We start from the raw sequence: 27563 nt of genomic DNA on the forward strand, positions 1-27563 counted from the left end.
GATCTTTGTGATGCTGTGACACTGTCATCTTTAGGGGAAAAGAGGGACTGCAGGCACCAAACCATGACAGAAATCGCGGTTCAACTGATCCAGATAATTGCAGCATCTCTTTTCAATTTTCTTGTCAGGATGAGAAGAACCAAGTGCTCATGACCAACGCCTGGCTGCAGCTGGTGAGTCACTGAACAGATGTTTTACAAAACGTTCACATCTGGATGTGAAATCTCATTCTGTCCATTCATCCGAAACAGGGGTGTCAAACCATTTGAACTTGGGGGCCAAGCTATAGAACAAACACTCTGTCGGGGGGCCGGATGAGTAGATTAAAGGGAAAGAAAAAGAGAGATAAAGAAATAAGAGAAAAGGGGAGGGAAAAGGAGAGAAATAGAAAGACAGAAGGAGAGAAAAGAGAAAAGAAAGCATGAAGGGTATGAAGAGAGAAAGAGAAAAGAGAGAAAAGGGAAAAAGGAAGTTAGAACAAAAGAAGTTAAAAAGACAGAGAGAGAGAGAAAGAGACAAAGAGCAACAAAAGAAGAGAAAAAGAGAAACACAGAGAGTGAAAGAGACAGAGACAGAGTAGGAGAAAAGGGGTGGAAAAGAAAGAGAGAGAGAGAGAGAAAGAGAGAAAGGAAGAAAGGAAGAAAGGAAGAAAGGAAGAAAGGGAGAAAGAAAGAAAGAAAGAAAGAAAAAAAAGAGAGAGAGAGAGAAAGAGAAATAGAGAAAGAGAGAAAGAAAGAAAGAAAGAAAGAAAGAAAGAAAGAAAAAAGAGAGAAAAAGAGAGAAATAGAGAAAAAGAGAGAGAGAAATAGAGAAAAAGAGAGAGAGAAAGAGAGAGAGAAATAGAGAAAAAGAAAGAGAGAAAGAGAGAGAAAGGGAGAGAAAGAAAGAAACAGAGAAAGAAAAAAGAGAGAGAGAAAGAGAAAGAGAGAGAGAGAGAGAAATAAATACAAGTACAGTGTCTTTGTTCGAGGCACCTGGCTTTGGCAACATCAAGTGGACACATTTCAACCTACAGCTTGTTTTTCTCTTGCGCTTCTCTGAGTGTTGTCTGGTGGGCCGGATTCAATCCCTTAGTGGGCCTGATCTGGCCCGCGGGCCGCCTGTTTGACACCTGTGATCCAAAAGATAGTTGCGCATATTCACTCCAGTTTGTCCATATGCTGCAAGGTTCTCCATTGTTCCGGTATTTTCGATACTCTAAATCTCTCTCTCTCTCTCTCTCGCTCTCTCTCTCTCTCTCTCCCTGTCTCCCTCTCTTTCATCCTGTCTTTTATCTTTCTTTGTTCCTCTTTGTCTCTTTCTCTGTTTCTTTTTACTTTATTTTCCTTTCTCTTCCTTATTCTTTTTCTCTCTTTTCTCACTTTCTCTCTCTCTCTCTCTTGCTTTCCCCACCCCTCCATCTCCCCATCTCTTTCTCTCTTTCTCTTTCTCTTTGGATTCCTTTCTCTCTTTCTTTCCCCCTCTCTTACTATTTCTCTGTTTATCTCTTTTGTTTCTCACATTCTCTCTCTCTCTCTTTCTCTGTCTCTCTTTTTATTTTTATTTGTTCCTCTTTGTCTCTTTCTCTCTGCGTCTTTTTACCTTATTTTGCTCTCTCTTCCTTTTTTCTTTTTCCCTCTTTTTCTAGCTTTCTCTCTCTCTCTTTCTTTCCCCATCCTACTATCTCCCCATCTTTTTCTCTCCTTCTCTTTGGATATCTTTCTCTCTTTCTTTCCCCCTCTCTTACTATTTCTCTTTTTATCTCTTTTGTTTCTCACATTCTTTCTCTCTCTCTTTCTCTTTCTCTTTCTCTTTCTCTTTCTCTTTCTCTTTCTCTCTCTTTCTTACTCTTTCTCTCTCTATTTGTGCCTCTTTGTCTCTTTCTCTCTGTGTCTTTTTACTTTATTTTGCTCTCTCTTTTATCGCTTTCTCTCTCTCTCTCTTGCTTTCGCCATCTCTCCATCTCCCCATCTCCCCATCTCTTTCTCTCCTTCTCTTTCTCTTTGGATTTCTTTCTCTATTTCTTTCCCCCCCCTCTTACTCTTTTTATCTCTTTTGTTTCTCACATTCTCTCTCTCGCTCTCTCTCTCTTTCTATCTCTCTCTCACCCTGTCTCTCTTTTTGTCTTTCTTTGTTCCTCTTTGTCTCTTTCTCTCTGCGTCTTTTTGCCTTACTTTGCTCCCTCTTCCTTTTTTCTTTTTCCCTCTTTTTCTAGCTTTCTCTCTCTCTCTTTCTTTCCCCATCCTGCTATCTCCCCATCTCTTTCTCTCCTTCTCTTTGGATATCTTTCTCTCTTTTTTCCCCCTCTCTTACTATTTCTCTTTTTATCTCTTTTGTTTCTCACATTCTCTCTCTCTCTCTTTCTCTTTCTCTTTCTCTTTCTCTTTCTCTCTCTTTCTTACTCTTTCTCTCTCTATTTGTGCCTCTTTGTCTCTTTCTCTCTGTGTCTTTTTACTTTATTTTGCTCTCTCTTTTATCGCTTTCTCTCTCTCTCTTGCTTTCCCCATCTCTCCATCTCCCCATCTCTTTCTCTCCTTCTCTTTCTCTTTGGATTTCTTTCTCTATTTCTTCCCCCCCCCTTACTCTTTTTATCTCTTTTGTTTCTCACATTCTCTCTGTCTCTCTCTCTTCCTCCCCTTTTCTCTTTATTTGTCCCACTCTCTTTTTCTTGCCCTCTCTTTTTCTTATTTCTTTCTCTCTCTTTTTTTTTCTCTCTAATCTACTAGCCCGGCCCCCGAGAAAATGTTTGTTCTATCGTGTGGCCCCCGAGTTAAAATGAGTCTGACACCCCTGCTCTAAATCATGGGACTCCAACGCGGTGGACCTTAAAGGGAAAACGTCTTTCTGTCCTCAGTACTGGACTGATGTCTACCTGAGCTGGAACCCAGAAAGCTACCCCGGAGTCCAGAACCTCCGATTCCCTTCAGACCAGATCTGGACTCCAGATATCCTTCTTTACAACAGGTATTCATTTTTTAGTCCATCCTCCCCGTTTTTTGTTCCTGCTTCCACTCAACGAGACAACCGAAGATTAATTGTGTGGACATGTTTGTCCAAATCCCGCAGAGACATTCGTTAAGTCCTTTAATCCTAAATGGATTTTTTTTTTCAGGCGATAATAGGCTGACTTGGTAATTATCCTAATGTATCGTTCAAATTATCTTCAATTGTTCTCCCGCTCGGGAAATGAAAGCAAACTAAAGAGGTGAGACAAATTTTTGTTTTTTTTCTAAGGTTGAGGGGTTTTTATCGCTTTTTGGTTGAAATTGAGCTCCGTTAAACCCTCCTTAAAATCAATGGATAGTATATTTCCTTTCCACTTTAAAGTGACAGTGTGTAATGAAAAGGGTTGGGTAGGGTTATCGTATTTTCCGCACTATTAGGCGCACCGGGTTATAGGGCGCACCCCGAAAAAATAGTTTTTGGTCCTATATTTGACATACATAAGGCGCACCGGATTATAAGGCGCTACAATGGGAACGTCGAGAAAACAGTCAGATGGTTCAGTCCAACTTATTACCCCCTTAACATTCCCAAAGCTTGCAAAGACGCAAATACGTGTCGTAGACACGTGCGGATGCGGTGTCCGTACGATGTCACTCAATCGTTCCATCATTCGGAAGGTTAAAGTCTTGGGATTCAAGAAATGCCAACCATTCCTCAGTTTCTATTTTCTTTTTCGCTCGCAACTTTACCGTGCATATGACACTAAACACTTGGAATTGAGTTGAATTTAAAAATAGACACTCCATTCCATCCATTATCTGCACCGCTTAACACAGAAACATCGAATTCAGTCTGAAACAAGATACAGGGAAAATATATAGCCGGAGTAGCTCACCGAAGTTGTTGTGTTCAATAATAATGTGCAACCATGGTCCTCTTATATCCGTGAATGTAGTAAATCCAGGAGAATAAAATATTTAAAAATACAGAATAGTAAAAAATGCTTTCGCTATGCCGTCAACCCAACATGCTATTCACATTCATCTTTTTTGGCCAATTGCAGGCTTTGTTTTGCCGCTTTAGCCTATGCCAGCCTGTAAATGATAAAAAGGATCCGCCCCCTTTACCCCCGAATAACTTTAGCCAATAGTGATCGATTCAACTGATGATTGACACATCTTTTTGGGCCAATTGCAGGCTTTGTTTTGCCGCTCAAGCCAATGCCAGCCTGTAAATGATAAAAAGGATCCGCCCCTTGACCTCCGAATAACTTTAGCTAATAGTGATCGATTCAAATGATGATTGACACATTGGTTAGCCAATGAAACGCCGGTAAATAAATCCCAGCATACACCGCGGACTACTTGGCGTTCAGGGGAAAATCGAGTCGGCGGCTGCAAGTTAGTTGCAAGACTTTCCGACTTAATATTGATCCATATATAAGGCGCGCTGTATTATAAGGCGCATGGTCAGCTTTTGAAAAAAATAAAGGCTTTTAGGTGCGCCTTATAGTGCGGATAATACGGTACTTTAACTGGATTACTTTCAATGACTTTTGGATGACTCCTATACCAAATATGCTAATAAAAGACAAAAGAAACTAAATATGAATAAAATGATGATTCACAACACGTGGTAAGCTTTCTCTCTTGGCTTTGATCTCTTTGATCTCTGGGAAAACAAACATAAAATGCGACAGAAACAAAATGAAAATCAATCCAAACATCATTTTTGCCGTTCCATGTATTCCGTTACTCCCCAAGCCTGCACAAAATTGAGTCGTTTATTTATATTTAGTTTCTTTTGTCTTTTATTAGCATATTTGGTATTAGAGTAATCCAAAAGTAATTAAAAGTAATCCAGTTAAAGTAACCCTACCCAACCCTGGTAATAAATTCACCCTTGGAAGTCGTTGTAGCTCAGAATGGAGCTGAAGCATGTGAATTGGAAGAAGACAGACCACGGAACACAAAAGGATACAATTGGTAAAAAAATCGAAACGAAAACAAGAGACTGAACAAGCTGTACACAACCAGAATGGCTAAATAAATCCAAGAGTTAGTGTTAGGAATTAAATATCAAAATGTAGCGTTTACCAAATTGTTCGAATGAGTTATCTGAGTTATCTATTAACCAAACACAACCTACATTCACCCAACAATTTATGCGCGCTTGTTTCTTGACGGAAAAGAGGAACAAGAATAGCCGACATTTTCACACGGGGGGCAGATTTAATTTCATTAACAATTGAACTAAGTGTACTCCATCCAAAACGGCCGAATTAGTGTCGTTGGCGTCTTTGGGAAGCCTTTTTCTCAAGTCCTTTAGCTCTCTCCCAATGGCCATCTTCTCCCCGCATAATGGTGTGCCGACTCCTCCCATGAGCGTGCCAAGGATGCCCCCCCTGGGCTTCACCATCTCGTCAAAGAGCTTCGCGATGTCTGGAATACTCAAAACAACACAGATTATCTTATCAGCCTTTCGTCCCGTTCCTGCCGTTCCTGTAAACAACATTTTCCACCAGGGTGCCCTGACGTCGCACCGCAGCACAGCCAGTGAATATCTCATCTCATCTCATCAGCTGCACCGTTTATCCTCAGTAGGGTCGCGGGGATGCTGGAGCCCATCCCAGCAATCATCGGGCAGTGGGCAGGGGACACCCTGGACTGGTTGCCAGCCAATCGCAGGGCACACGGGGACAGACAACTCACTCGCTCATCCCCACCTAGGGACAATTTGGACCGGCCAATTCACCTGAAATGCATGTTTTTGGAACGTGGGAGGAAACCGGAGTGCCCGGAGGAAACCCACGCAAGCACGGGGAGAACATACAAACTCCGCACAGGAAGTCTGGAGCTGGATTTGAACCCATGACAGGTTCCCATGACATGAACTGTGCCGCACAAGCGCTAACCACTGCGCCGCCGTGCTGCCCCGGTGAATATCTCTTACAATAAATGTAATTTGTATTCGATCGTATAAAATCCTTTATAGTCAAATGTGAAAAATCCTTCAATACACACAAAATTCAAAGAAAATGTTACGATCATATTTCCACAAGATAAGCAAGTTACGTAACACAATATGATTTCCATAAAGAGCTTTCTAGCCTGCAATTTTTTTACAACTCAATGACTTAACAAAGATTTTCAAAATAATCTATTTAGCACGCTTCGTTTACTGTATGTGCCCCCCGCCCACGATAAATATGTCACACTGGAAATTGAAGGATCTCCGTACGCTAGTTTCTTAGCCTGGGGGCTATTCGGCTCGTTTCATTAACCTCTGAGTTTAGATGCTATGCCGGATGTTGACATTTCCAGACTGTGTTATATCTGAACTGGGAAATCTTGATCTTGTTGACTACATCAAAAAATGAAATATATTTAAAAAAAACTGAATCAAAAATGCGACTCCTTATACTCACTTTCCAGTTGTCAGTCCGTCAACGAACCTCTGTTGTTACAAGGCAAGCATTTTGACCCTGACTGACTCCGGCCTGTCCCGTTTTTGCACCCATTTTTCCACCCATCTGTTCCTGATCTCCACGTTTGTCTCCGGCTCCGACCTGTTTTTGATCGCGACCACGTTTTGCTCCTCAGTCCCGGCTTACGACCCGTTTTTTGTTACCGACCACGTTTTTGCTATCCTGTATCGAGCTGTTTTTCCGCCCTTGACTCCCGCCACAGAAGATCCACTTCTGTATTCGGATCAAGATCCGTTATCGGTGTTTTTTTATGTCTTCAGTTGATTTTGTGAGCAGCTTGCTTCCTGCGTCCAGCGAACACCGGATCGCGGGCGCTGCCCTTCCTCTTTCTATCAATAAAGCTTGTGGTTAACGTTACGCAATTGGGTCCTGATATGAAAGATTTAAAGGGTATTAACACCAGCAGAAACGTAATCGAGTTCAGAAAAGGTGTCAAAGCCGGGAGTCAAACAGGAATCAGGACAGGATAGTTAGGGTCGAAAGGGCTTGCCTAGCGCAGGGCTGAGGTTTGCATACGAACTGACAATCGTTGACAGGAAGACGGGGTTTAAAAAGCGATCAGCAGCCAATGGAGCAGACTCAGGTTCCCCGCATCAGTAATCATGACAAAATCAGGATAAAATATCAGGTACTAGGGAGTTTGATGTAGACCTTTGAAAGATTTTATATTTTATACATTTTACTATAAAGGATTTTATACAAGTTTCATTAATTGAATGCAATGAAGATTTTTCACAGAGAAGGCTTAAGTTCGATGACAGGTCGCGCCGTTCCAAGTGCTGAGTGTTTTGGCTGACATTGTTTTGATAAGTGCTCTGCTGATATGAGTTTTTTAGACATTGCGTCCAAAAATGTTTTTTTTTTTTTTTTTGCTATTTATTTCCCTTTTATTCTCTTTGTTATTGTATGTGTGTGTGTTGCTGTCGGTCACCCCTCTTGAGGGATATGACCAAGGTAGATAGATGGATAGATAGATAGACATCGCGACACCCTTCGGCGAGGAGGTGGTGAAGCCGGCACCTGGCGTGCCCATGGGAGGAGTCGGTACGCCGATGGGAGGAGTCGACACGCCCATGGGAGGAGCCGGCACGCCCATGGGAGGAGCCGGCGCGCTGGCTTCTGAAGGGACGTGGGCAGAGGAAATTCAGAAGATCGATCGAGAGGGACAATCGAGAGAGAAGCTCGACGAAGAGCGACAATAATTCGTATAATTCGGCGAATTCGATGGAATTCACTTAGTTAATTTGTATGAGAAATTAAATCTGCCCCCGTGTGGAAATGCCGGTCTCTTGTTCATTTTTCCATAAAGAAACGAGCATGCATTGTTAGGCGAATGTAAGTTGTGTTTGGTTAATGGAAAGAAAAGAAAGAAAGAAAGAAAAAAGAGAGAGATAAAGAGAAAGAGAGAGAGAGAGAGAGAGAGAGAGAGAGAGAGAGAGAGAGAAAGAGAGAGAAAGCGAAAAAGAGAGAAAGAAAGAAAGAAAGAAAGAAAGAGAGAGAGAGAAAGAGAGAGAGAAAGAAATACAAGTACAATGTCTTTGTGAGAGGCACCTGGCTTTGGCAACATCAAGTGGACATATTTCAAACTGCAGCTTGTTTTTCTCTTGCGCTTCTCTGAGTGTTGTCTCGCGGGTCGGGTTCAATCCCTTAGCGGGCCAAATCTGGCCCGCGGGCCGCCTGTTTGACACTTGTGATCCAAGAAACTCAATATGATTAAAATGATGACTCACAACACGTGGTAAGCTTTCTCTCCTGGCTTTGATCTATTTGATCTCCGGCAAAACGAACATCAAATGCCACAGAAACAAAATGAAAATAAATCCAAACAGCTTGCCGACATCATATTTGCCGTTCCGTGTATTCCGTTACTCCCCAAGCCTGCACAAAATTTAGTCATTTTATTCATATTTAGTTTCTTTTGTCTTTTATTAGCATATTTGGTATTGGAGTCATCCAAAAGTCATTGAAAGTAATCAAGTTAAAGTAACCCTACCCAACCCTGAGTACATGCAGACAAACAAGAGAACACTACGCCTGCTTCTCATCACCTGCACCTGACTCTAATAAATAATTCGGATAATTCGGCTAATTCGATGGAATTCACTTAGTTAATTTGTATGAGAAAGTAAATCTGCCCCCGTGTGGAAATGCCGGTCTCTTGTTCTTTTTTCCATAAAGAAATGAGCATGCATTGTTAGGCGAATGCAAGTTGTGTTTGGTTAAAGAGGATAACTCATTCGAACAATTTGGTAAACGATACATTTTAATGTATTTAATTCCTGAAATCTTCACAGTACACTCGACGGTATCTGGTTTTTGTCTTTACAGCGCAGACGATCGTTTCGACGCCACTTTCCACACCAACGTTCTGGTGAACGCCTCGGGTTACTGCCAGTACATTCCTCCGGGCATCTTGAAGAGCACTTGCTACATCGACGTGCGTTGGTTCCCCTTCGACGTTCAGAAATGCGACTTGAAGTTCGGTTCCTGGACGCACAACGGATGGCTGCTGGATCTCCAGATGTTGGACGTGGACACCTCCACTTACATACCCAATGGCGAGTGGGATCTTGTCGGTAAGTTGGCTTTTATGGAACTGGATGGGCCCTAAAGAAAGTCTTTATGTCGTGTCCAGCATGGTCGCCGTGGTGACCGGCTGGCCCCGCCCCCTGGGCACGGCTGCAGTAGATCAGCTAATTTGCGAGTGTGCTACTTAAGGGTGGGTTGTGGGTTTTGCGGGTGCTGGTTCATTGCATTTTCTGTCTGCATTTCCCGTTCTGTTTTGCTCTGTCCTGTTTTGTTTGAGTCGGAAGAAACCTGTGTTTGCACGTTTTTTGTTAAAGCCTGTTTGTTCTGTCTTGTCCCTGAGTTTCGGACGACTTTTATTTTGGTAAATAAAAGTTTTGATCGTCAACGCAATTGAGTTCTCCCTTCCTGCCTCCGTTCTGGTCCGGCCCCTCGTGACACTTTAAGAGTTTATTGCCTGGCGCCCACTAGAGGAAAGTGGCATGCCAGCAGAGTTGGGTAGGGTTACTTTAACTGGATTTCATTTAGTTTCTGTCGCATTTTATGTTCGTTTTGCCGGAGATCAAAGAGATCAAAGCCAGGAGAGAAAGCTTACCACGTGTTGTGAGTCATCATTTGATTCCTATTTAGTTTCTATTGTCTTTTATTAGCATATTTGCTATTGGAGTCATCCAAAAGTCATTGAAAGTAATCCAGTTAAAGTAACCCTACCCAACCCTGCATGCCAGACAGTTATTAATAAAAAGAAAAACGACCATTTAGAATATTTAAATGAATCATTTCAAATCTATATACAGTGGTACCTCTACTCACTTCAATTCGTTTTGGGAGTAGCTACTGTTGGGAATTAAACATTAAAATGTATCGTTTACCAAATTGTTCGAATTAGATATCTGACTCCATCAACCAAACACAACCTACATTCACCCAACAATGCGCGCTCCTTTCTTGATGGAAAAGATGAACAAGAAAAGCCGACATTTTCACACGTGTCAGATTTAATTTCATAAACAATTTAACTAAGTGAACTCCATCGAATATGGCCGAATTAGCCAAATTAGTGTCGTCGGAGTCTCTAGGAAGCCTTCTCTCTCAAGTCCTCTGACGTCTTTCCGCAAGATGGTCCTCCCATGGCCGTGCCAATGAAGCCCAACGTGAGCCCCACCACCTCGCCGCGATGTCTGGAAAACTCAACACAGCAGAGAGCGTTTCTCAAACAATGCCTGCCGTCCTCCGTCATCAGGGCCTTTCTGCGTCGTCGGATCTTATCAGCCTCACGTTCTGTTCCCGCCATTCCTGTAAACAATATTTTTGACCAGGGTGCCCTGAACTTTCACTGCTCATTGAACTTAAGCCTACTCGGTGAAAATCTTCATAACACTCAATAAATGTATTCAATCGTATAAAATCCTTTATAGTCAAATGTATAAAATCATTCACTACCTAACCTGAAAACTTTGTAAGTAGAGACCTATTTTGAATGCAGATGCGCAAATCCTATCCAAGCCCCGCAAAAATACAGTATATTTTTTTAATAAATCATAAAGAGTATCAGAACATGAAACAAATACATGTTAGAATTAGATTACTGGACAATAAACATAAAATGAGAGGCTAGGTGTTAAAAAACACAAAGAGTTGAGGATATAATAAAAATATTCATTTACCTTTTTGCCTAGTGTTTCTTGAAAAACTGATCCGATGACGTCTGCTTTTTTCCCGCTTTTGACGATTTGTCGCAAATGCACAAGACATACAGTAGCGATTGCCCGGTTTTGTCGACACTTTGTCAATTCCTTTCCACAAATTCCGTTACATCATGGAATTTTGCTACAATGTTTTTGATTTGGGCTGTTTGAATGATAGCTGCATCCTCCTCCCCACCATATTGCCGGAACCTTTACTCCTCCTCGTTCCCGAACTCTAAACTGTGACGGTGACACCAAGAGCATGCTAGGATACACTCACGCGCATCAGGTTGCCGGGCAGATTTCAAGAGATAGCTAGTTTGTTTACATCCGGGTAACTCTGTGAACAGCTTATAGCAACGCGTACTCTACTGTATTTTTGACTTTGTATCCTGAAACGCCTTTGTAAGTAGAGGCAATACTTTCCCAGGTGCTTCGTAAACTGAAACTTTCGAATGAAGAGACATTCGTAAGTAGAGGTACCACTATATTTTTTAAATTTTGCAAATATCGTAATCCACCGTTTATTGCAGTTATTGGGAACCGGAAAGAACCCTAATACGAGAAAGGGACCAGAAATCTTAAAAATAGCCCCCCTCGACAAGGGATAATGGATCGCGGTTGCACCAGTGATACCCATGTTTGGCGGGAAAAAAGGAGAAAAGAGCTGCCATAAATTTACTCTCTCTACCTGCACTCTCAGCACTTGTCAATTGAGGAAAATGGATTACGGCCAAAACAGTGCAGTTCTTTTAGACATGCTTCAATGGCATGCTTTAGTGGCCTGAACTCCATAACAATGTTCCCTGATGGCCTCTGATTTCAACTGTAGTCGTTTAGGAATAATGGATCATGGATAAAAAAGTGTTTTTAGGCAGGATACAATGGCGCCCTTCAGTTGCTTCCGCTGGCCTCTACTCTCAGCTGTAGTCGACCTGGGATAATGGATCGCTGCAACAACTGTGCATTTCGTTTTAGGTCTGCCAGACAAAAGTGGATTCTGCCGGTCCCCTTTTCCAGCAATATGTGATCGGGGATAATGGATCGCGGTTGCACGAGTTCAGTTCATTTTTTGGTGGGCAGAACGGCAAAAAGAGCCTCCAGGGCCACCAGAAACTCACTCTGCCAGCTCCTGCTTGTAGCAATATGTGATCAGAAATGATGGAAATTGTTTGCATAGGTGCTCGGATATTGTTGACTGGGAATATTGGATCGCGGCCACAAAGTGTATTTCATTCATGCAAACCACAATGGCAGGCTTTAGTGGCCCGAACCGTGAAGAAATGCATCCAGTACACAAGTGTTGTGGATTAACTGTCAATCAGCTTCGAGCTGACAACAGAGTTGACAACCAACGTTCCCTCTAAGCTGCGCGCTTGCGCGATCGCGCACTGCCTGCACATTCTCAGCGCACAAGAAAATCTAGCCAGCTCACAAAAATGAGGGCTCAAAATTGCTAATTAAGAAGCAAATTAAGTCAAAGTTACAGTGCGTGAAGGTAAAAACACACGGGTTCCCCTGACGCTGTGTTCTAAATGTGGTATTTTGAAGTCAATGTCGAAGTAGAACGAAGTTGAGTAAAGTCAGTAGAGTTTTTCGAGAATCGGCTTTTTCGGCTACGGCTCACTAAAAGAAACCGGCTCTTTCGGGTCTTAAACGGCTCTTCAGGTTGTTTTTGCTTCTTTAATCCCAACATGACCAAATATCATGTAAAATTATGCACAAAATGACTTTAAGGAAGGGGGGAATAGAACAAAAAAGAAAAAAAATACCAAAATGAAAAAGTAGTGAAAATCTGAGAAAAAAAGAAACAAAAGGAAGAGAAAAAAAAGGAAAAATTTAGAAAAAAGCCAGAAAAGAAAAGAAAAGAAAGAAACAAAGGAAAAAGTAAATAGAGAACAAAAAGAAAAAACATTAGGATTTTTCTTAGAGGAATTTTTTAAAAAGTAGAAAAAAAACCGTGAAAAAAGAAGAAAAAGTTTGTGTGGAGATAAAGTTGATACAAGAAATCACATGTTGCTGACTAAGCGAGCCGAAGCCGGAAAAAACACTTTGGATTCCAAGAATGAAATTAAAATGATCTGCATCTATTTTCAAGTCAATGAAGACTTCCCAAAGTGCTTTACAATGTGCTTCACATTTCCCAACAGCAGCCGTGCAGCCATGTAAGGCGCTAACCTGCTTATTGGGGGTATTAGGGGTTCAGTGTCTTACCCAAGGACACTTCCACATGTAACACGGGGGAGCCGGGATTCGAACTGCAATCTCTTGATCCCAAGACGAGCGCTCTACCTTACGATTCTGAGAAAAACATCACATGATGTTGTGAACACATAGTATAAAACCCAGCGTCTCTTAGACAAATTTTGAACGGGGCTTGAATGTTGCAATAAAGGACGTTCCCTTTCCGCCATAGTTCTATCTCTGCGTATATTTTGGGGCGACGCCCAACGACGTCCTCTCCAAAAGAAGGCTAGATTTTTTTTAAACTGCGAATTACAATCACAAAGTAGCAAAAGGTTACAGTTATGTTTTCTGGCTTTTCTAGTTTCAAAGTAATGTACCATTTTGTATCTCTTCCCAGGAAAACCAGCATTTGAGCTCTACAGATGGGAAGTATTATCTATTTTGTGAGCCCTGAAGGCGAACCGCTTGACTGGAACTGATGGGGGACGGGAAAAGAGCAAGATGGCTTGTTACTTTTTGACACCCCAAAAAAAAAACCTAGCATAACTTCCATATTTATTCCACCGTTATGATAATAATTCACAAGATCAGGCAACGTGACACGGTTCATGACCCATTTGTCTTCTCATCCTTGTTCTCCCATATGGCTGTTTACATAGACAGATGGGCTGATTGTGGGTTTTTTTGTCCTTTTTTTGTCCTTTTTTTTGTCCGGATGTCCCTCAGGTGTCCCCGTGAAGCGCAACGAACTGTACTACGATTGCTGCAAGGAGCCGTACCCCGACGTTACCTTCACCGTCACCATGCGCCGAAGGACGTTATACTACGGACTCAATTTGCTTATTCCTTGCGTGCTGATTTCCGGTTTGGCTTTGTTGGTTTTCCTGCTGCCTGCTGACTCGGGAGAAAAGATCTCGCTCGGTGAGATGATTCGAAAATTTAAAAAAATAGTGTACGATGATCAGATATCTGGTGGTGAGGCAGGCCGGCATGAAGGTTTGTGACGGAAAAAATTTAAATGAGTTGGAAAAAGATTGGAAGAAGTCATGTCAAGTCCTGTTTATTTGGCCCTTAATCACAAAGAGTCTCAAAAAGCTGCACGGACCACAGATTATTGCAAACCAAAGACTATTATGACACCATCCCCTGATCTAAAACCTACACGCGGGCAAGGGAAAACTCAAAACCTCAGAATGAGTCAAGTCATGTCATGTTAATTTGTGACACCCTTTATCACAAAGAGTCTCGAAAGACTGCACAGACCACAGATTACTGCAAACCACAGACTATTATGACACCATCCCCTGATCTAAAACCGACATGAGGGCAAGGAAAAAGTCAAAACCACAGCATGAGTCAAGTCATGTCATGTTAATTTGTGACACCCTTTATCACAAAGAGTCTCGAAAGACTGCACAGACCACAGATTACTGCAAACCACAGACTATTATAACAGCAACCCCAATCTAAAACCTACATGAGGGCAAGGGAAAACTCAAAACCTCAGCATTAACCAAGTCAAGTCATGTTTATTTGTTTGGCCCTTATTCACAGAGTCTGATAAGAGACGTTTTAAATTAAAGTTGATAAAAATACAAAAAATACTTTATCAGAACAAAAGTCTCATCTTATCAGCTGCACCGCTTATCCTCAGTAGGGTCGCGGGGATGCCGGAGCCCATCCAGCAATCATCGGGCAGTGGGCAGGGGACACCCTGAACTGGTTGCCAGCCAATTGCAGGGCACACGGGGACAGACAACTCGCTCGCTCATTCACACCTAGGGACAATTTGGACCGGCCAATTCACCTGAAATGCATGTTTTTGGAACATGGGAGGAAACCGGAGTGCCCGGAGGAAACCCACGCAAGCACGGGGAGAACATACAAACTCCGCACAGGAAGTCTGGAGCTGGATTTGAACCCACGCAGGAGGTTCCCAAGACTAACCACTGCGCCGCTGTGCTGCCCTGAATAAAACATTTTTTTTATAAATAAAATAAAAGTTCCTGTCTCAATGACTGTAATGCACTACTCTCCGGTCTCCGGAAGTCCAAAAACAAGAGCCTTCAGCTGGTACAAAATGCTGCAGCCAGGCTTTTAACTAAGACAAGAAAGTTCGATCACATGACCCCGATTTTAGCTAACCTGCATTGGCTCCCTGTTAGCTTAAGATGTGATATAAAGGTTATGTCGGTATTATACCAAATCATGCATGAACTTGCTCCCTCATATCTTTCAGATTGAATTCCCCCCAATGTTCCGGTCCGGAGCCTTCGATCTGAAAATGCTGGTCTACTCGTGATCCCAAGAGCCAAGAAGAAATCCGAGGTTGGAGAGCATTCTCCATTCGAGCCCCGGTGCTGTGGAATGCTCTTCTCCCTGAGATTTGATCTGCAACCTCAGTGGAAATGTTTAAATCCAATCTTAAAACACACTTCTATTCTATAGCATGTGAATTACCTATATTTTATGTTTACAGTATCAGGTGATGGTGTCATAATAGTCCGTGTTTTGCAATAATCTGTGGTCTGTGCAGCCTTTTGAGACTCTTTGTGATTAAGGGCCAAACAAATAAACATGACTTGACGAGAATATAATACTTTTTGAATTCTAATCCATAAATTCAATTATTTAAAATAAAAAACAATCATTTAGAATAGAATAGAATAGAATAGAATATACCTTTATTGTCATTGTTACAAAATGGGTTAACATATTGTGACAACGAAATTGGGCATGACACTCCAGGTTCACACATTCACAGTGAGGTAAAAAAGGCAAGAAGATAAAGGAACAGAGAAGATAAGGTTATAAAACGAGGAGGATAAGGCTATAGTTATAATTTACACAAAATTTACACAAGAAATGTCGGCATGTAGGATGTTACATACTGTTTGGTATCGTAAGGGTTTGTGCAATTATACATTTGGTGCAAAAATAGTCATCATAGTGCAAAAAATAGTCAACATATGCATTTTGGTGCAAAAAAATAGTCATCATAGTGCAAAAAATAGTTAAACATTGTGCAAGGTAAGCAGTAAACATGCAGTCAACATATGCAAGAAACATAGACATGAGTATGTCAGGCGGGACAGAAGGAAAACTGAGATCACTTGCACTCGTTTCTTGGCTTTTATTGGAAGGAAGGAATGACAAGACGTGAATTTTCGATCCGTTGTTTGACGGATTGTCGAGACTTGACAGGCGGGTGAAGGCTTGGCGGGAATGGTCGTGGACAGGCGTAGTCGTCGTGTTGTTGGTCGGGGCTGGAGAAGAGGGGCGTCGTTGTGTTCGGAAGAGAGATCAGGAGTCAGGCGGGCAGGGCAGGTCGTAGGCAAATTCGGAAACGGGTCGGCAACGGAGATCAGGTGGAAAAACAGGAGGCGGGCAAAGAGTCGGAGGTACGGGCTTTCTGAGCAGATGGCAACAGATCGCATAGTATAATCGGACAAAGTGTTACCGGAAGCTGGGGATTTAAATGTACAGGGTGCGCCAATCAGCTGTCCTGGCTGTTGGCGCCAAATCCTGAACACAGGTGTTCCCGATCCGGGTGATTGTGACAGAGTGACATTTTTTAAACAAAAAAAAGGCTAAATAAAAAAAAAACTCATATATGCATTATTTTTATTATGTATTTTCCAAATCAATTTAATAATAAAATAATAAAAAGATAAGTAAAAGAAGTTTAATTCTAAGAAAGTATATTAAAGAGAATTTGGCTTGGTTATTTTTGTGGGGAAATGTATCTCAGCCCTATAAATCTCCAAACAAGCTTTTACCACCTCGCATGCGATCCACTGTGTGCACACGCGTATGCAAACATTCTCATAAATCATGGAGCAAATACATACGTGTAAAAGTACCGGCCATAATTGAATTTCCTCGGATCGGCCACTCGTTTTATGACGGTTAGCAAACTAGCTCTTGAAGCTTTGCGTCGGTTTCTGCGGCTTCCTCCAAAATTGTCATTTGGCGCCAACTGCCTCGGACTCTGATTGGCTCCCTGTTTCTATTTAAACCCACTCCTGTCTGTCGCCTTTTGTCAGTCCGTCTGCGAACCTCAGTTAACACTAGGCAAGCCTTTTTCGACCCTGACTCCCACCTGTTTTTTGCTCTCGTCTGTCCCCCGGCTTTTACCCGTTTTTGATCTTGACCACGTCTCCTCTCCTCTCCTGGCTTACGACTTGTTTCCAACCCCTCAATATAATAATCCACGTAGAGCCGACGTCGCACTAGCAAAGCCTAGACCAGGGGTGTCCAAACTTTTGTGCCAACTGCCTCGGACTCTGATTGGCTCCCTGTCCTTATTCAAACCCATTCCTGTCTGTCACCTTTTGTCAGTCTGTCTGTGAACCTCAGTTTACACTAGGCAAACCTTTTTCGACCCTGACTCCCACCTGTTTTTTGCTCCCGTCTGTTCCCCGGCTTGGACCCTTTTTTTATCGGGACAACGTCGACTCTCCCGTCCCGGCTGTTGACCTCTTTTGTCCTCGACCACATCTACTCTCCTTTCCTTGCTTACGACTCGCTTCCGACCCTGACCAAGTTTTTGCTCTCCTGTCCCGGCTACTGACCCGTTGTTTCCGTTCCCGACACCGCCATTGCTCGCCAGGACAGGAGTACGATAGTGCTTTATTCCAATAAGACTGAGAGAAACGTAACGCAAGTGGGTCCTGTTCCGTTCTGGTCCTGACATTTTGGGAAAGCAGAGGGCCAGATTTGGTAAGCTGAAAATGTGTGAGGGCCAAATATTCAGCCTGGCATTCTTTAAACAATATTTAATAAATTACAAAAGACAGACCTTTGTAGCATTGTCATTTGACTCGCAGGAACTCGTGAAAAAGCGCTGCTGTGCCGTTATAATAGAATCAAGTTACTGGCGCGCCACTGATTATTAATTTTAGGACAGAGGCTATCGACCTGTTTTTTGCTCCCATCTGTCCCCTGGCTTCGACTTGTTTTTGGTCCTGACCACATCTACTCTCCCGTCCCGGCTTTCGACCTCTTTTGTCCTCGACCACGTCTACTCTCCTTTCCTGGCTTACGACTCGCTTACGACCCTGACCACGTTTTTGCTCTCCTGTCCTGGCTACTGACCTGTTTTTCCGTTCCCGACAGTGCCATCGCTCGCCACAGAAGATCCACGGATCGTCGTCACGAACCAGGATCGGAGACGGGACCCAATAGCGCTCGTTTTCTCAGTTTTTATTGATTAGAGGGAGAGAAAGGCTTGCTTCCACGGTCCGCGGATCGACGAACACAAGTAGCTGGTGGCGGGAACGCAGAAGTGGCACTTCCGTGTTGAGCGAGGAAGATCGGAGACAGGCGGGAATAGCAAGTCGTTGGCCGGGGCTGGAGATCAAAGGCGGTGTCGAGTTCGTAAACGAGGTCGGTAGCAGGAGGCAGGCAGGTAACGGGGCAAAACAGGTCAGTTAACAGGCATGCAGAACGGGGCGTGGTCAGGTCCGGAAACAGGTTGGCAACAAAGATCAGGCAGAAAAAAGCAGGGCAGGAACGGAGTCGGACGAAAAGGCTTACTGAACTTGGTGCTCTCAATCGGCAATCGTGACAATCGTGGGCGCAACCCTTTCTCTTTCTTCCAATAAAACTTGTGAGAAACGTAACGCAAGTGGGTTCTGTCTCCGTTCTGTTCCTGACAAAAATTTGCCCTGCAAACGACTGAAAACTGACTTTGGATTTATGAGAATCGTTTCGCATATTGTTCATGTTGCTCACACTGATCTATTCTCCCTTTTTTGAAAGGAATCACCGTGCTGCTTTCACTAACAGTCTTCATGCTTCTGGTTGCTGAAATCATGCCGGCCACCTCGGATTCTGTTCCTCTCATCGGTGGGTTTGATGTGCATATCCAAGAATCTAGCTTATATTTCAAATGAATTGGAAAATTGAAAGCAGCACGGCGACGCGGTGGTTAGCGCGTGTGCGGCACAGTTCTGAAGTCATGGGTTCAAATCCAGCTACCAACCTTCCTGTGCGGAGTTTGCATATTCTCCCCGTGCTTGCGTGGGTTTCCTCCGGGCACTCCGGTTCCCTCCCACATTCCAAAAACATGCGTGTCAGGTTAATTGGCCGGTCCAAATTGTCGCTAGGTGTGAATGAGCGAGCGAGTTGTCTGTCCCCGTGTGCCCTGTGATTGGCTGGCAACCAGTTCAGGGTGTCCCCTGCCCACTGCCCGATGATGGCTGGGATGGGCTCCGGCACCCCCGCGACCCTACTGAGGATAAGCGGTGAAGATAATGGATGCATGGATGGAAAATTGAATTAGGTGCATTTTTGGGGGGATTATAATGTTTATCATAGGTCTTAGGTTCTAAATTGAAAAGTAGAAACCATTATTTTTTTTAATAAGAGATATACAACTGGGCAGCACGGCGGCGCAGTGGTTAGCGCATGTGCGGCACAGTTCATGTCTTGGGAACCTCCTGCGTGGGTTCAAATCGAGCTCCAGACTTTCTCTGCGGAGTATGTATGTTCTCCCCGTGCTTGCGTGGATTTCCTCCGGGCACTCCGGTTTCCTCCCACGTTCCAAAAAACATGCATTTCAAGGTGAATTGGCTGGTCCAAATTGTCCCTAGGTGTGAATGAGCGAGCGAGTTGTCTGTCCCCGTGTGCCCTGTGATTGGCTGGCAACCAGTTCATGGTGTCCCCTGCCCACTGCCCGATGATTGCTGGGATGGGCTCCAGCACCCCCTCGACCCTACTGAGGATAAGCGGTGTAGCTGATGAGATGAGATGAGTTATACAATCAGTGTCTAAAATAAGGTTGCCCGGTCATCTTTTACGTCGGGTGTACAACTTACACAAAACGTCTGCGTGGTCGACTGTGGGATCTAAATCGACCTCTTACATGTTGCGGGAGAGCTATTTCAAAGTTGGCTGATCGCTAAAAGGATACACCGAGCATTCGACTTTTTTTACAACTGCCAGTTGGAGAGGGGAAGGGGCCAAAAGAGGAGGACTTACGTCCATCTCCTTGGTCGCACTCCTAACTCTGGGGGGCCCTTCCCCCACCATACTGCATTTATTTAAGCAGACCAAAGACATAGAACGAAAGAAACGCCCCTTTGGGCGGTACCAATATTTGAAACAGAAACGTGATACCATCTGGTTTAGAGATACACAGTTTTTGGGGAAGTACCCTAAGCCACCTTACACCGACATCTTTTTCAAGGAAAAAAAATAAAGAAGAAAAAAACCCTGACAGATTTTCCTTTTAAATCAAACGTTTGCTTTTTTCCGATTTCGAAATCGGTTTTGGAAATTTCGGTTCGTTTGGCAATTTGCGTACTTGGCAGCCAATCAGAAGCCTGCATCGAATAACTTCCTGCTTCCGGACTTTCCCGAGCGTTATAAGGTCGCGCATTTGCATATAGTTTTCCAAAGTAGACGTAGAGAGAACACAAGAAAAATGGAGAAGTGGTTAGGAATCGAGCCAAAACCTCAGCCCCAGAATAAAGATTCAAAAGAAGTTAACAACATTTATGATGCTACAAAACGTAAACGTAAATTAAAAGCATCGTGCAAAGAGGCGTTCACGTGGCTTGTAGCAGAGGCACAGTAAACAGAAGAAAAATAAAGAAGTGGTTAGGAATCGAGCCAAAACCTCAGCCCCAGAATAAAGATTCAAAAGAAGTTAACAACATTTATGATGCTACAAAACGTAAACGTAAATTAAAAGCATCGTGCAAAGAGGCGTTCACGTGGCTTGTAGCAGAGGCACAGTAAACAGAAGAAAAATAAAGAAGTGGTTAGGAATCAAGCCAAAACCTCAGCCCCAGAATAAAGATTCAAAAGAAGTTAACAACATTTATGATGAACACAAAAATGGGACTTCCTGGCGAGCAATGGCGGTGTCGGGGACGGAAAGAACGGGTCAGTAGCCAGGACAGGAGAGCAAAAACGTGGTCGGGGTCGGAAACGAGTCGTAAGCTAGGAGAGGAGAGTGGACGTGGTCAGGATCAAAAATGGGTCGAAGCCAGGGGACAGACGGGAGCAAAAAAACAGGTGGGGGTTAGGGTTGAAGGAAGGCTTGCCTAGTGTTAACTGAGGTTCGCAGACGGACTGACAAAAGGGGACAGATAGGGGTGGCTTTAAATAGGGACAGGAAGCCAATCATAGTCCGAGGCAGTTGGCGCAAAAGTTTGGACACCCCTGGTCCAGGCTTTGCTAGTGCGAAGTGGGCTCTGCGTGGATTATTATATTGAAAAATTTAACAAGATCGATTTTATCTTGGAGCTGAAGATAGAATGACGGGGTTTTTTGTGTGTATTTTCCAGCTCAGTACTTCGCCAGCACCATGATGATCGTGGGAATGTCGGTGGTGGTGACGGTCATCGTCCTGCAGTTTCATCACCACGACCCGCAGGGGGGGAAGATGCCCAAGTGGGTACGTCCCTGGATCCGAACTCCGGCTCTGATTGGGTTGCAGGATACTGACAAGAATAAGGGAAAGGAAATGTGAAAGAAAGAACAGACTAATCATATACGTTATGCTTGGTGAAAAACTGGTCGATAGCCGAGACAGGGGAGCAAGGGCGGTAACGAGTCCAGAAAAAAGGTCGGCAACAAGTATCAGGCAGGAAACAGGGCAAAACAGGTCGATGGCCCGGACGGAAGAGCAGGGCAGAGAAGGGTCCAGAAACAGGTCGGCAACAGCAGGAGCTTTGTCGGAAGGTACAGAGCTTGCCTAGCAAAAGCGTTGGTTCGCAGGACGGTCTGACCGCTTTCTCTTGGAAGCCGGGGGTTTAAAAGGGGTCAGGGAACCAATCAGCGACCAGGGCTGTTGGCGCCAAAGGGGCATTCGCTGGTGCTCCGAATCAGCAATCATGACAGACTGATTCTTATTCACGATTGTATTTGTTACTTGCACAGGTTTAAAACTTCTGGGTGAAAAATAACATTTTGTCAGGACCGGAACAGAAACAGGACCCAATAGCGTTACGTTTCTCACAAGTTTTTATTGGAGGAAAGAGAAAGGGCTGCGCCCACCATGCGGGAAGCAAGTCGCTCTGGTATTCGGATGTTGCTTCGAACGCAGAAGTGGATCTTCCGTAGCGAGCGATGGCGGTGTCGGGGACGGAAAAAACGGGTCGGTAGCCGGGACTGGGAGAGCAAGGCGTGGTCGGGGTCGGAAGAGAGTCGTGAGCCAGAACGGGAGAGTAGACGTGGTCGGGGACAAAAAGAGGTCGTAAGCCGGGACGGGAGAGCAGACGTGGTCAGGATCAAAAACAGCTTGAAGCCGGAGACAGACGGGAGCAAAAAACGGGACAGGTGGGAGTCCGGGGTCGAAAAACGCTTGCTTAGTGTTCACTGAGGTTCGCAGACGGACTGACAAAAGGGGACAGACAGGACTGGGTTCTGACAGGGAGCCAATCAGAACACGCGACAGTTGGCGCCAAATGAGCGGGCACAGCTGAGTCACATCAGTAATCGTGACAAATTTTGGTTAACCAATGGTTAGATTTTTTGTTGGTAGGTTGGTCGGTTGATGTACTGATCCATTTACATGTTGAATGATCGTTTATATTCATAATTATATTTGTTTTTTTCACAACTTCAAAACTGCTGAGTGAAAAATCCAACCAAATTTGATTTTTGACCTGATTTATTAACGATCCGGTTCAGTTTTGTCTGATGCTTTTTGAATCATAAACAACCTAACTAATTGGATCATAAACTGTCCCAAACCAGGAACGGAGACGGGACCCAATTGCGTCTGTTTTACTCAGTTTTATTTAGAGGGAAAAAAAGGACTTGCATCCACCATCCGATGTCGAGCGAAGGTAGTTGTTGACAGCGAGAACAAACGGGTCGATAGCCCGGGCGGAGGAGCAAAAACATAAACAGGTCCAGAAAAGAGGTCGGCAACGGGAATCAGACAGAAAACAGGGCAGGATAGAGTCGTAGAGTCACAAAAGCTTGCCTAGCTGGGAGCATAGGTTAGCAGACAACCTGACGAGTTCTTTCAGGAAGGCGGAAGTTTAAAAAGAGTCGGCCCGTTTGTTACACATTTGTTTCATCTCGGACGTCCCCTAGTGAAGTGGAGGTGCAATTGCACCTGAGAAAATTAAAAGGAGTAAAAAAAATGTGATGTGAAACATCCACCCCTAGACGGTACCACGGCACTACAGTTAGCCATAGCTGTCGTACCGGCGTTCGAACTCCGATTTTTGTTCGAACTACGAAGCAAGAATTTCTCGAATTTTTTGTTCGGACTCTGATTTGTTCAAACTGTGAGTCGCTCAAAAACCGAGGTTCCACTGTGCTTCCTTTTTTTCTTAACTTCTTTATACAACATCATCATTCGTAATATAATGCATCAAAGCAAGTGAGCCGTTTGAGAGGCGGCTCTCTTTAATGAGTTGAGCCGAAAAAGCCGCTTCTCTAAAAAGAGACGGACTTCCTTTCACTACACAACTACCACATGAAATCCGATGTTTTTTAAGACCACATGTATTTCAAATTGAATCAATCAACCCTGCCTGTTGGCAGCACGGCGGCGCAGTGGTTAGCACGTGTGCGGCACAGTTCTAAGGTCTTGGGAACCTCCTGCGTGGGTTCAAATCCAGCTACCGGACTTCCTGTGCGGAGTTTGTATGTTTTCCCCGTGCTTGCGTGGGTTTCCTCCGGGCACTCCGGTTTCCTCCCACATTCCAAAGACATGCATTTCAGGTGGATTGGCCGGTCCAAATTGTCCCTGTGTTCCCTGCGATTGGCTGGCATCCAGTTCAGGGTGTCCCCTGGCCACTGCCCGATGATTGCTGGGATAGGCTCCAGCACCCCCGCGACCCTACTGAGGATAAGCGGTGCAGCTAATGAGATGAGATGTTGTTTTCAGGTTCGGCCATTGGGACTCGATGATTGGATCCAAAGAAAATTCAAAACTATGTTGTAATGTAGACCTACTGCTCCGCTTTCGCTTTGTTCACGTGTGATCGGAATGATGCATGATGGGAAATCCCCAGGCGGCAGACGCATGCGCACAGTAGCATCCAACCGCTCGCTTCGTTTGCAACGAAAAAAAAACGATACTGAGATAGAGGCTACCGCGGCCAACTCGTTTGACTCGATTAATTTGCCGTTTCCTGATAGTCGGTGTTGTACGTACAGGTTGACAGGTATGAGTTTTAAATGTGTTCCAAACCATTGACTGGGAATCTCGTTTTTCCTTTGTGAAGGTCCGGGTGGTCCTGCTGAACTGGTGCGCTTGGTTCCTCCGCATGAAGCAACCCGGAGATCATCGGCACCGGCGGCCCGGCTACAAGGCTTGCCACTCTGGCCGGCACCGCTCCAGCACCAACTCCATCGAGATGGCCGCCGTCCCTCAGATGAGCTCGGGGGGGACATCCAACGGTTCCATGGGCCTCTACCTGGGCGGCTACCACCCTATGGAGACTTCGCATTGTGACTCGGGCGTGGCCCTCGGAAGCCGAGCACACTGTAGCTCCCCCGACGAGGCCGAGGTCCCGGGATCCGGGATGCCGCCCCCTGAGATCCAGCGCATCCTGGAGGAGGTAAACTACATAGCCCAGCGCTTCCGGGACCAGGATGAGGCCGAGGCCATCAGCAGCGAGTGGAAGTTTGCGGCGGCGGTGGTGGACCGGCTTTGCCTGGTGGCTTTTTCGCTCTTCTCCATCATTTGTACCTTCACCATCCTCATGTCAGCACCCAACTTCATAGAGGCTGTCTCCAAGGACTTCGCATAGTCGAATGGCAGAGGAAAATTACAATCATCCTAATTTTCTGATGTAAATATATTCTGTATAAACCAAAAAACTAGAGGAACACTTTGAAAACACATCACGGGGGAAAATGATCCTAGGATCGCCTCCCAGATCTTGACCAGGGCATCGGTGAACTTCTTGTTGGTCTGATGAGCAATCTGGTTCTTTTTGGCTTAAGTTCAAGTGGCAGTGGTGCCGATTTCTTTATCTTCCAAGAACTTCCTACTCTAGCAATAAGGTTCAGGGACTGTCTTGGACCACGAAGAGACCTACTACGCCAGTGTAGTTCCTGAAAAATGGTACAAAGGATTACTGAATCCTAATTGCAGTCAGGGTGCCATTTTTAACCCTTAGAGGTCTCTGCAGCTTTTAAGGGATCAGATGTAACTGGGGGGGGAATTATTCTGGGATCTGGACTGGAGCATCTCTGAGCTCCTGGACAAGGAACAATCTGGCAAATGGCCTATCGTTAATGTCCTAGATGTTTGTCCATGGGGTTTAGGTCAAGTGAACATGGAGATAAGTCACAGGTGTCGTTCTTCTGCACAAGCATAGCTTCTGACTAAGGGTCCAAAAGGTTATCAAATCCTAACAGCATTCACAGGGTGTCAGCTGGTGGTCTACGGCAAATGCCGATGGAGCTCTACAATGCTGACACTAACTTGTTCAGGATATGGGACCTTCAGATCACCCTCATGGTGTCTGTTTCAGAATGTTGGGTCATAGATAATCTCACCAATATCCAGTTAGTCCATGTGTAGGATTTTGCTCCTGATGAGGTTTTAAGGACCTTCTATAGCCTTGCCCGGTCTACCTAGTGCCACCAAGTGTTGTGGATTATTGGAGTCGAGCTGAAATAAGGGGAACGCATTAGTTTAAAACGGGAAATTCCCGGCTTGTTTCTCCCGAGTGTAAATGTCAGCGAATGTTATTAATAATCACCTTGGGCTGCCAAAGTATGACGTTCTTCTTTGCCAGGTTCTTCTTGGCGGGGAACATGCGGTCAAGCCGACCCCAACAGTTCTTGGAAATTGGGAGTCGAAAGAGGACAAAACATTCTGTCTGGTAGCGTTCATTTTGAGATAAACACGTGCGAGGGGTCGGGCGAAAGTAATACGAGATGTTGTAGTAGGATATAAAAAGCCAATTGTCTCTGAAGACGAATGAGACCTCTGTTTTGTACACTGATGAAGATAATTAAACGAGCTCTCACGCCAAGACTCCCTGCATCTTGTTTTACATATGTTGGGGCATATTGCTCGGGCTGCTCCACGATACAAGTAGCTCCTCAGACTTTCCAGGGGATCAATGATGATCTTTTCCAGATCCTGTTGGAGATCAGCCAGGACAAAAGTCCATGAAAGTCTCTCAAAACACAATTTAAAAGCTAAAGAATGACTTTGCGCGGTCAAACCTTCCAATACAGGTCTCGTGACGGATATCAACGATGACAACGTATGGCATGAGTATATACAGTAATCCAAGTTCACAGCTAACGACTGCACTTTGTTTTATTTGTGTGTTGAAGAAAGAGAGTTGCGTGACTAATGTACAGAACGCCTCACTTAATATTTCATTGCTGTTGTGCTTATCGACGTTTTCCTCTCGTGTCCTTTCAACTGCACATTTTCCATTGCATTAATAAAAGTTTATTTATTCTGTGTAGAATGGTAAATGGTCTGCATTTCTATAGCGCTTTACAATGTGCTTCACACTTACCCATTCACACACACACTCACACACCAATAGGGAGTCAGCCTCCAAATGTTTTGAGGTTAATCAAGGTGCTAAATGGTAAATGGTCTGCATTTCTAAAGCGCTTTTGAGGTCAATGAAGACCTCCCAAAGCGATTTACAATGTGCTTCACACTTACCCATTCACACACACACTTACACACCAATAGGGAGTCAGCCTCCAAATGTTTTGAGGTTAATCAAGATGCTAAATGGTCTGCATTTCTATAGCACTTTTCAAGTCGATGAAGACCACCCAGAGCGCTTTACAATGTGCTTCACACTTACCCATTCACACACACTCACACACCAATAGGGAGTCAGCCTCCAAATGTTTTGAGGTTAATCAAGATGCTAAATGGTCTGCATTTGTATAGCGCTTTTCAAGTCAATGATGACCTCCCAAAGCGCTTTACAATGTGCTTCACACTTATCCATTCACACACACACTCACACACCAATAGGGAGTCAGCCTCCAAACGTTTTGAGGATAATCAAGATGCCAAATTCTAAATGGTCTGCATTTCTATAGCGCTTTTCAAGTCAATGAAGACCTCCCAAAGCGCTTTACAATGTGCTTCACACTTACCCATTCACACACACACTTACACACCAATAGGGAGTCAGCCATGTAAGGTGCCTACCTGCTATTGGGGGCTTTAGGGATTCAGTGTCTTGCACTTCAACGTATAACACGGAGGGAATCGAACCTACAACCTCTTGATCCCAAGGCGAGCATTCTCCCTCCTGAGCTAATGCCGCCCAATAAGAAAAAAATTCGATAATTTTGATGGTGAAGGATTTTATACATTTTACTATAAAGGATTTCATATGATTAAATACAAGTTACATTTATCGAGTGCAATGAAGATTTTCATCGAGTAGGCTTAAATTCAATGACAGGTCACGCTGATCTGAATGCGGAATGTTTTGTCTAGTTCTGTTCATAACAGGACTCTGACGCAGGACGGGAGGCATTGTTTGGAGAAGTTGTTTTGAGGCGAGGTGGTGGGGCCGTTGAGCCCACGTAGGGGGCTTTCCTGGCACACCCATGGGAGGAGCCGGCACACCAGCTTGCGGAAAAAACGTGGGCCGAGAGAAGAAAGGCAGAAGATCGAGAGAGGAGGCTTGACAGAGACTCGAGCGACACTAATTCGGCCATATATTCGATGGAGTTCACTTCGTTTAATTGTTTAAGAAATTAAATCTGCCCCCGTGTGGAAATGCCGGTCTCTTGTTCATTTTTCCATCAAGAAATGAGCGCGGATTGTT

The 27563-nt window shown here is 44.3% G+C and overlaps 1 protein-coding gene across 1 annotated transcript in view; it reads left to right on the top strand.

Annotated features, from left to right (window-relative positions):
• Nucleotides 1-26232, top strand: part of LOC148360358 (neuronal acetylcholine receptor subunit alpha-7-like) — a 43959-nt gene extending 17727 nt beyond the window's left edge. The window contains exons 3-9 of the mRNA XM_088343950.1: nt 129-173; nt 2834-2943; nt 8741-8988; nt 13540-13734; nt 18577-18663; nt 21111-21220; nt 24012-26232. Of these exons, the coding sequence (XP_088200076.1) occupies nt 129-173; nt 2834-2943; nt 8741-8988; nt 13540-13734; nt 18577-18663; nt 21111-21220; nt 24012-24539 (1323 nt within the window). The 3' untranslated portion in view covers nt 24540-26232. The remainder of the gene's footprint in view (nt 1-128; nt 174-2833; nt 2944-8740; nt 8989-13539; nt 13735-18576; nt 18664-21110; nt 21221-24011) is intronic.
• The last annotated feature ends 1331 nt before the right edge of the window (nt 26233-27563 follow it).

This window comes from Urocampus carinirostris, chromosome 9 (assembly GCF_059441175.1).
Source record: "Urocampus carinirostris isolate Australia breed hairy pipefish chromosome 9, RoL_Ucar_1.0, whole genome shotgun sequence".
NCBI lineage: Eukaryota > Metazoa > Chordata > Actinopteri > Syngnathiformes > Syngnathidae > Urocampus > Urocampus carinirostris.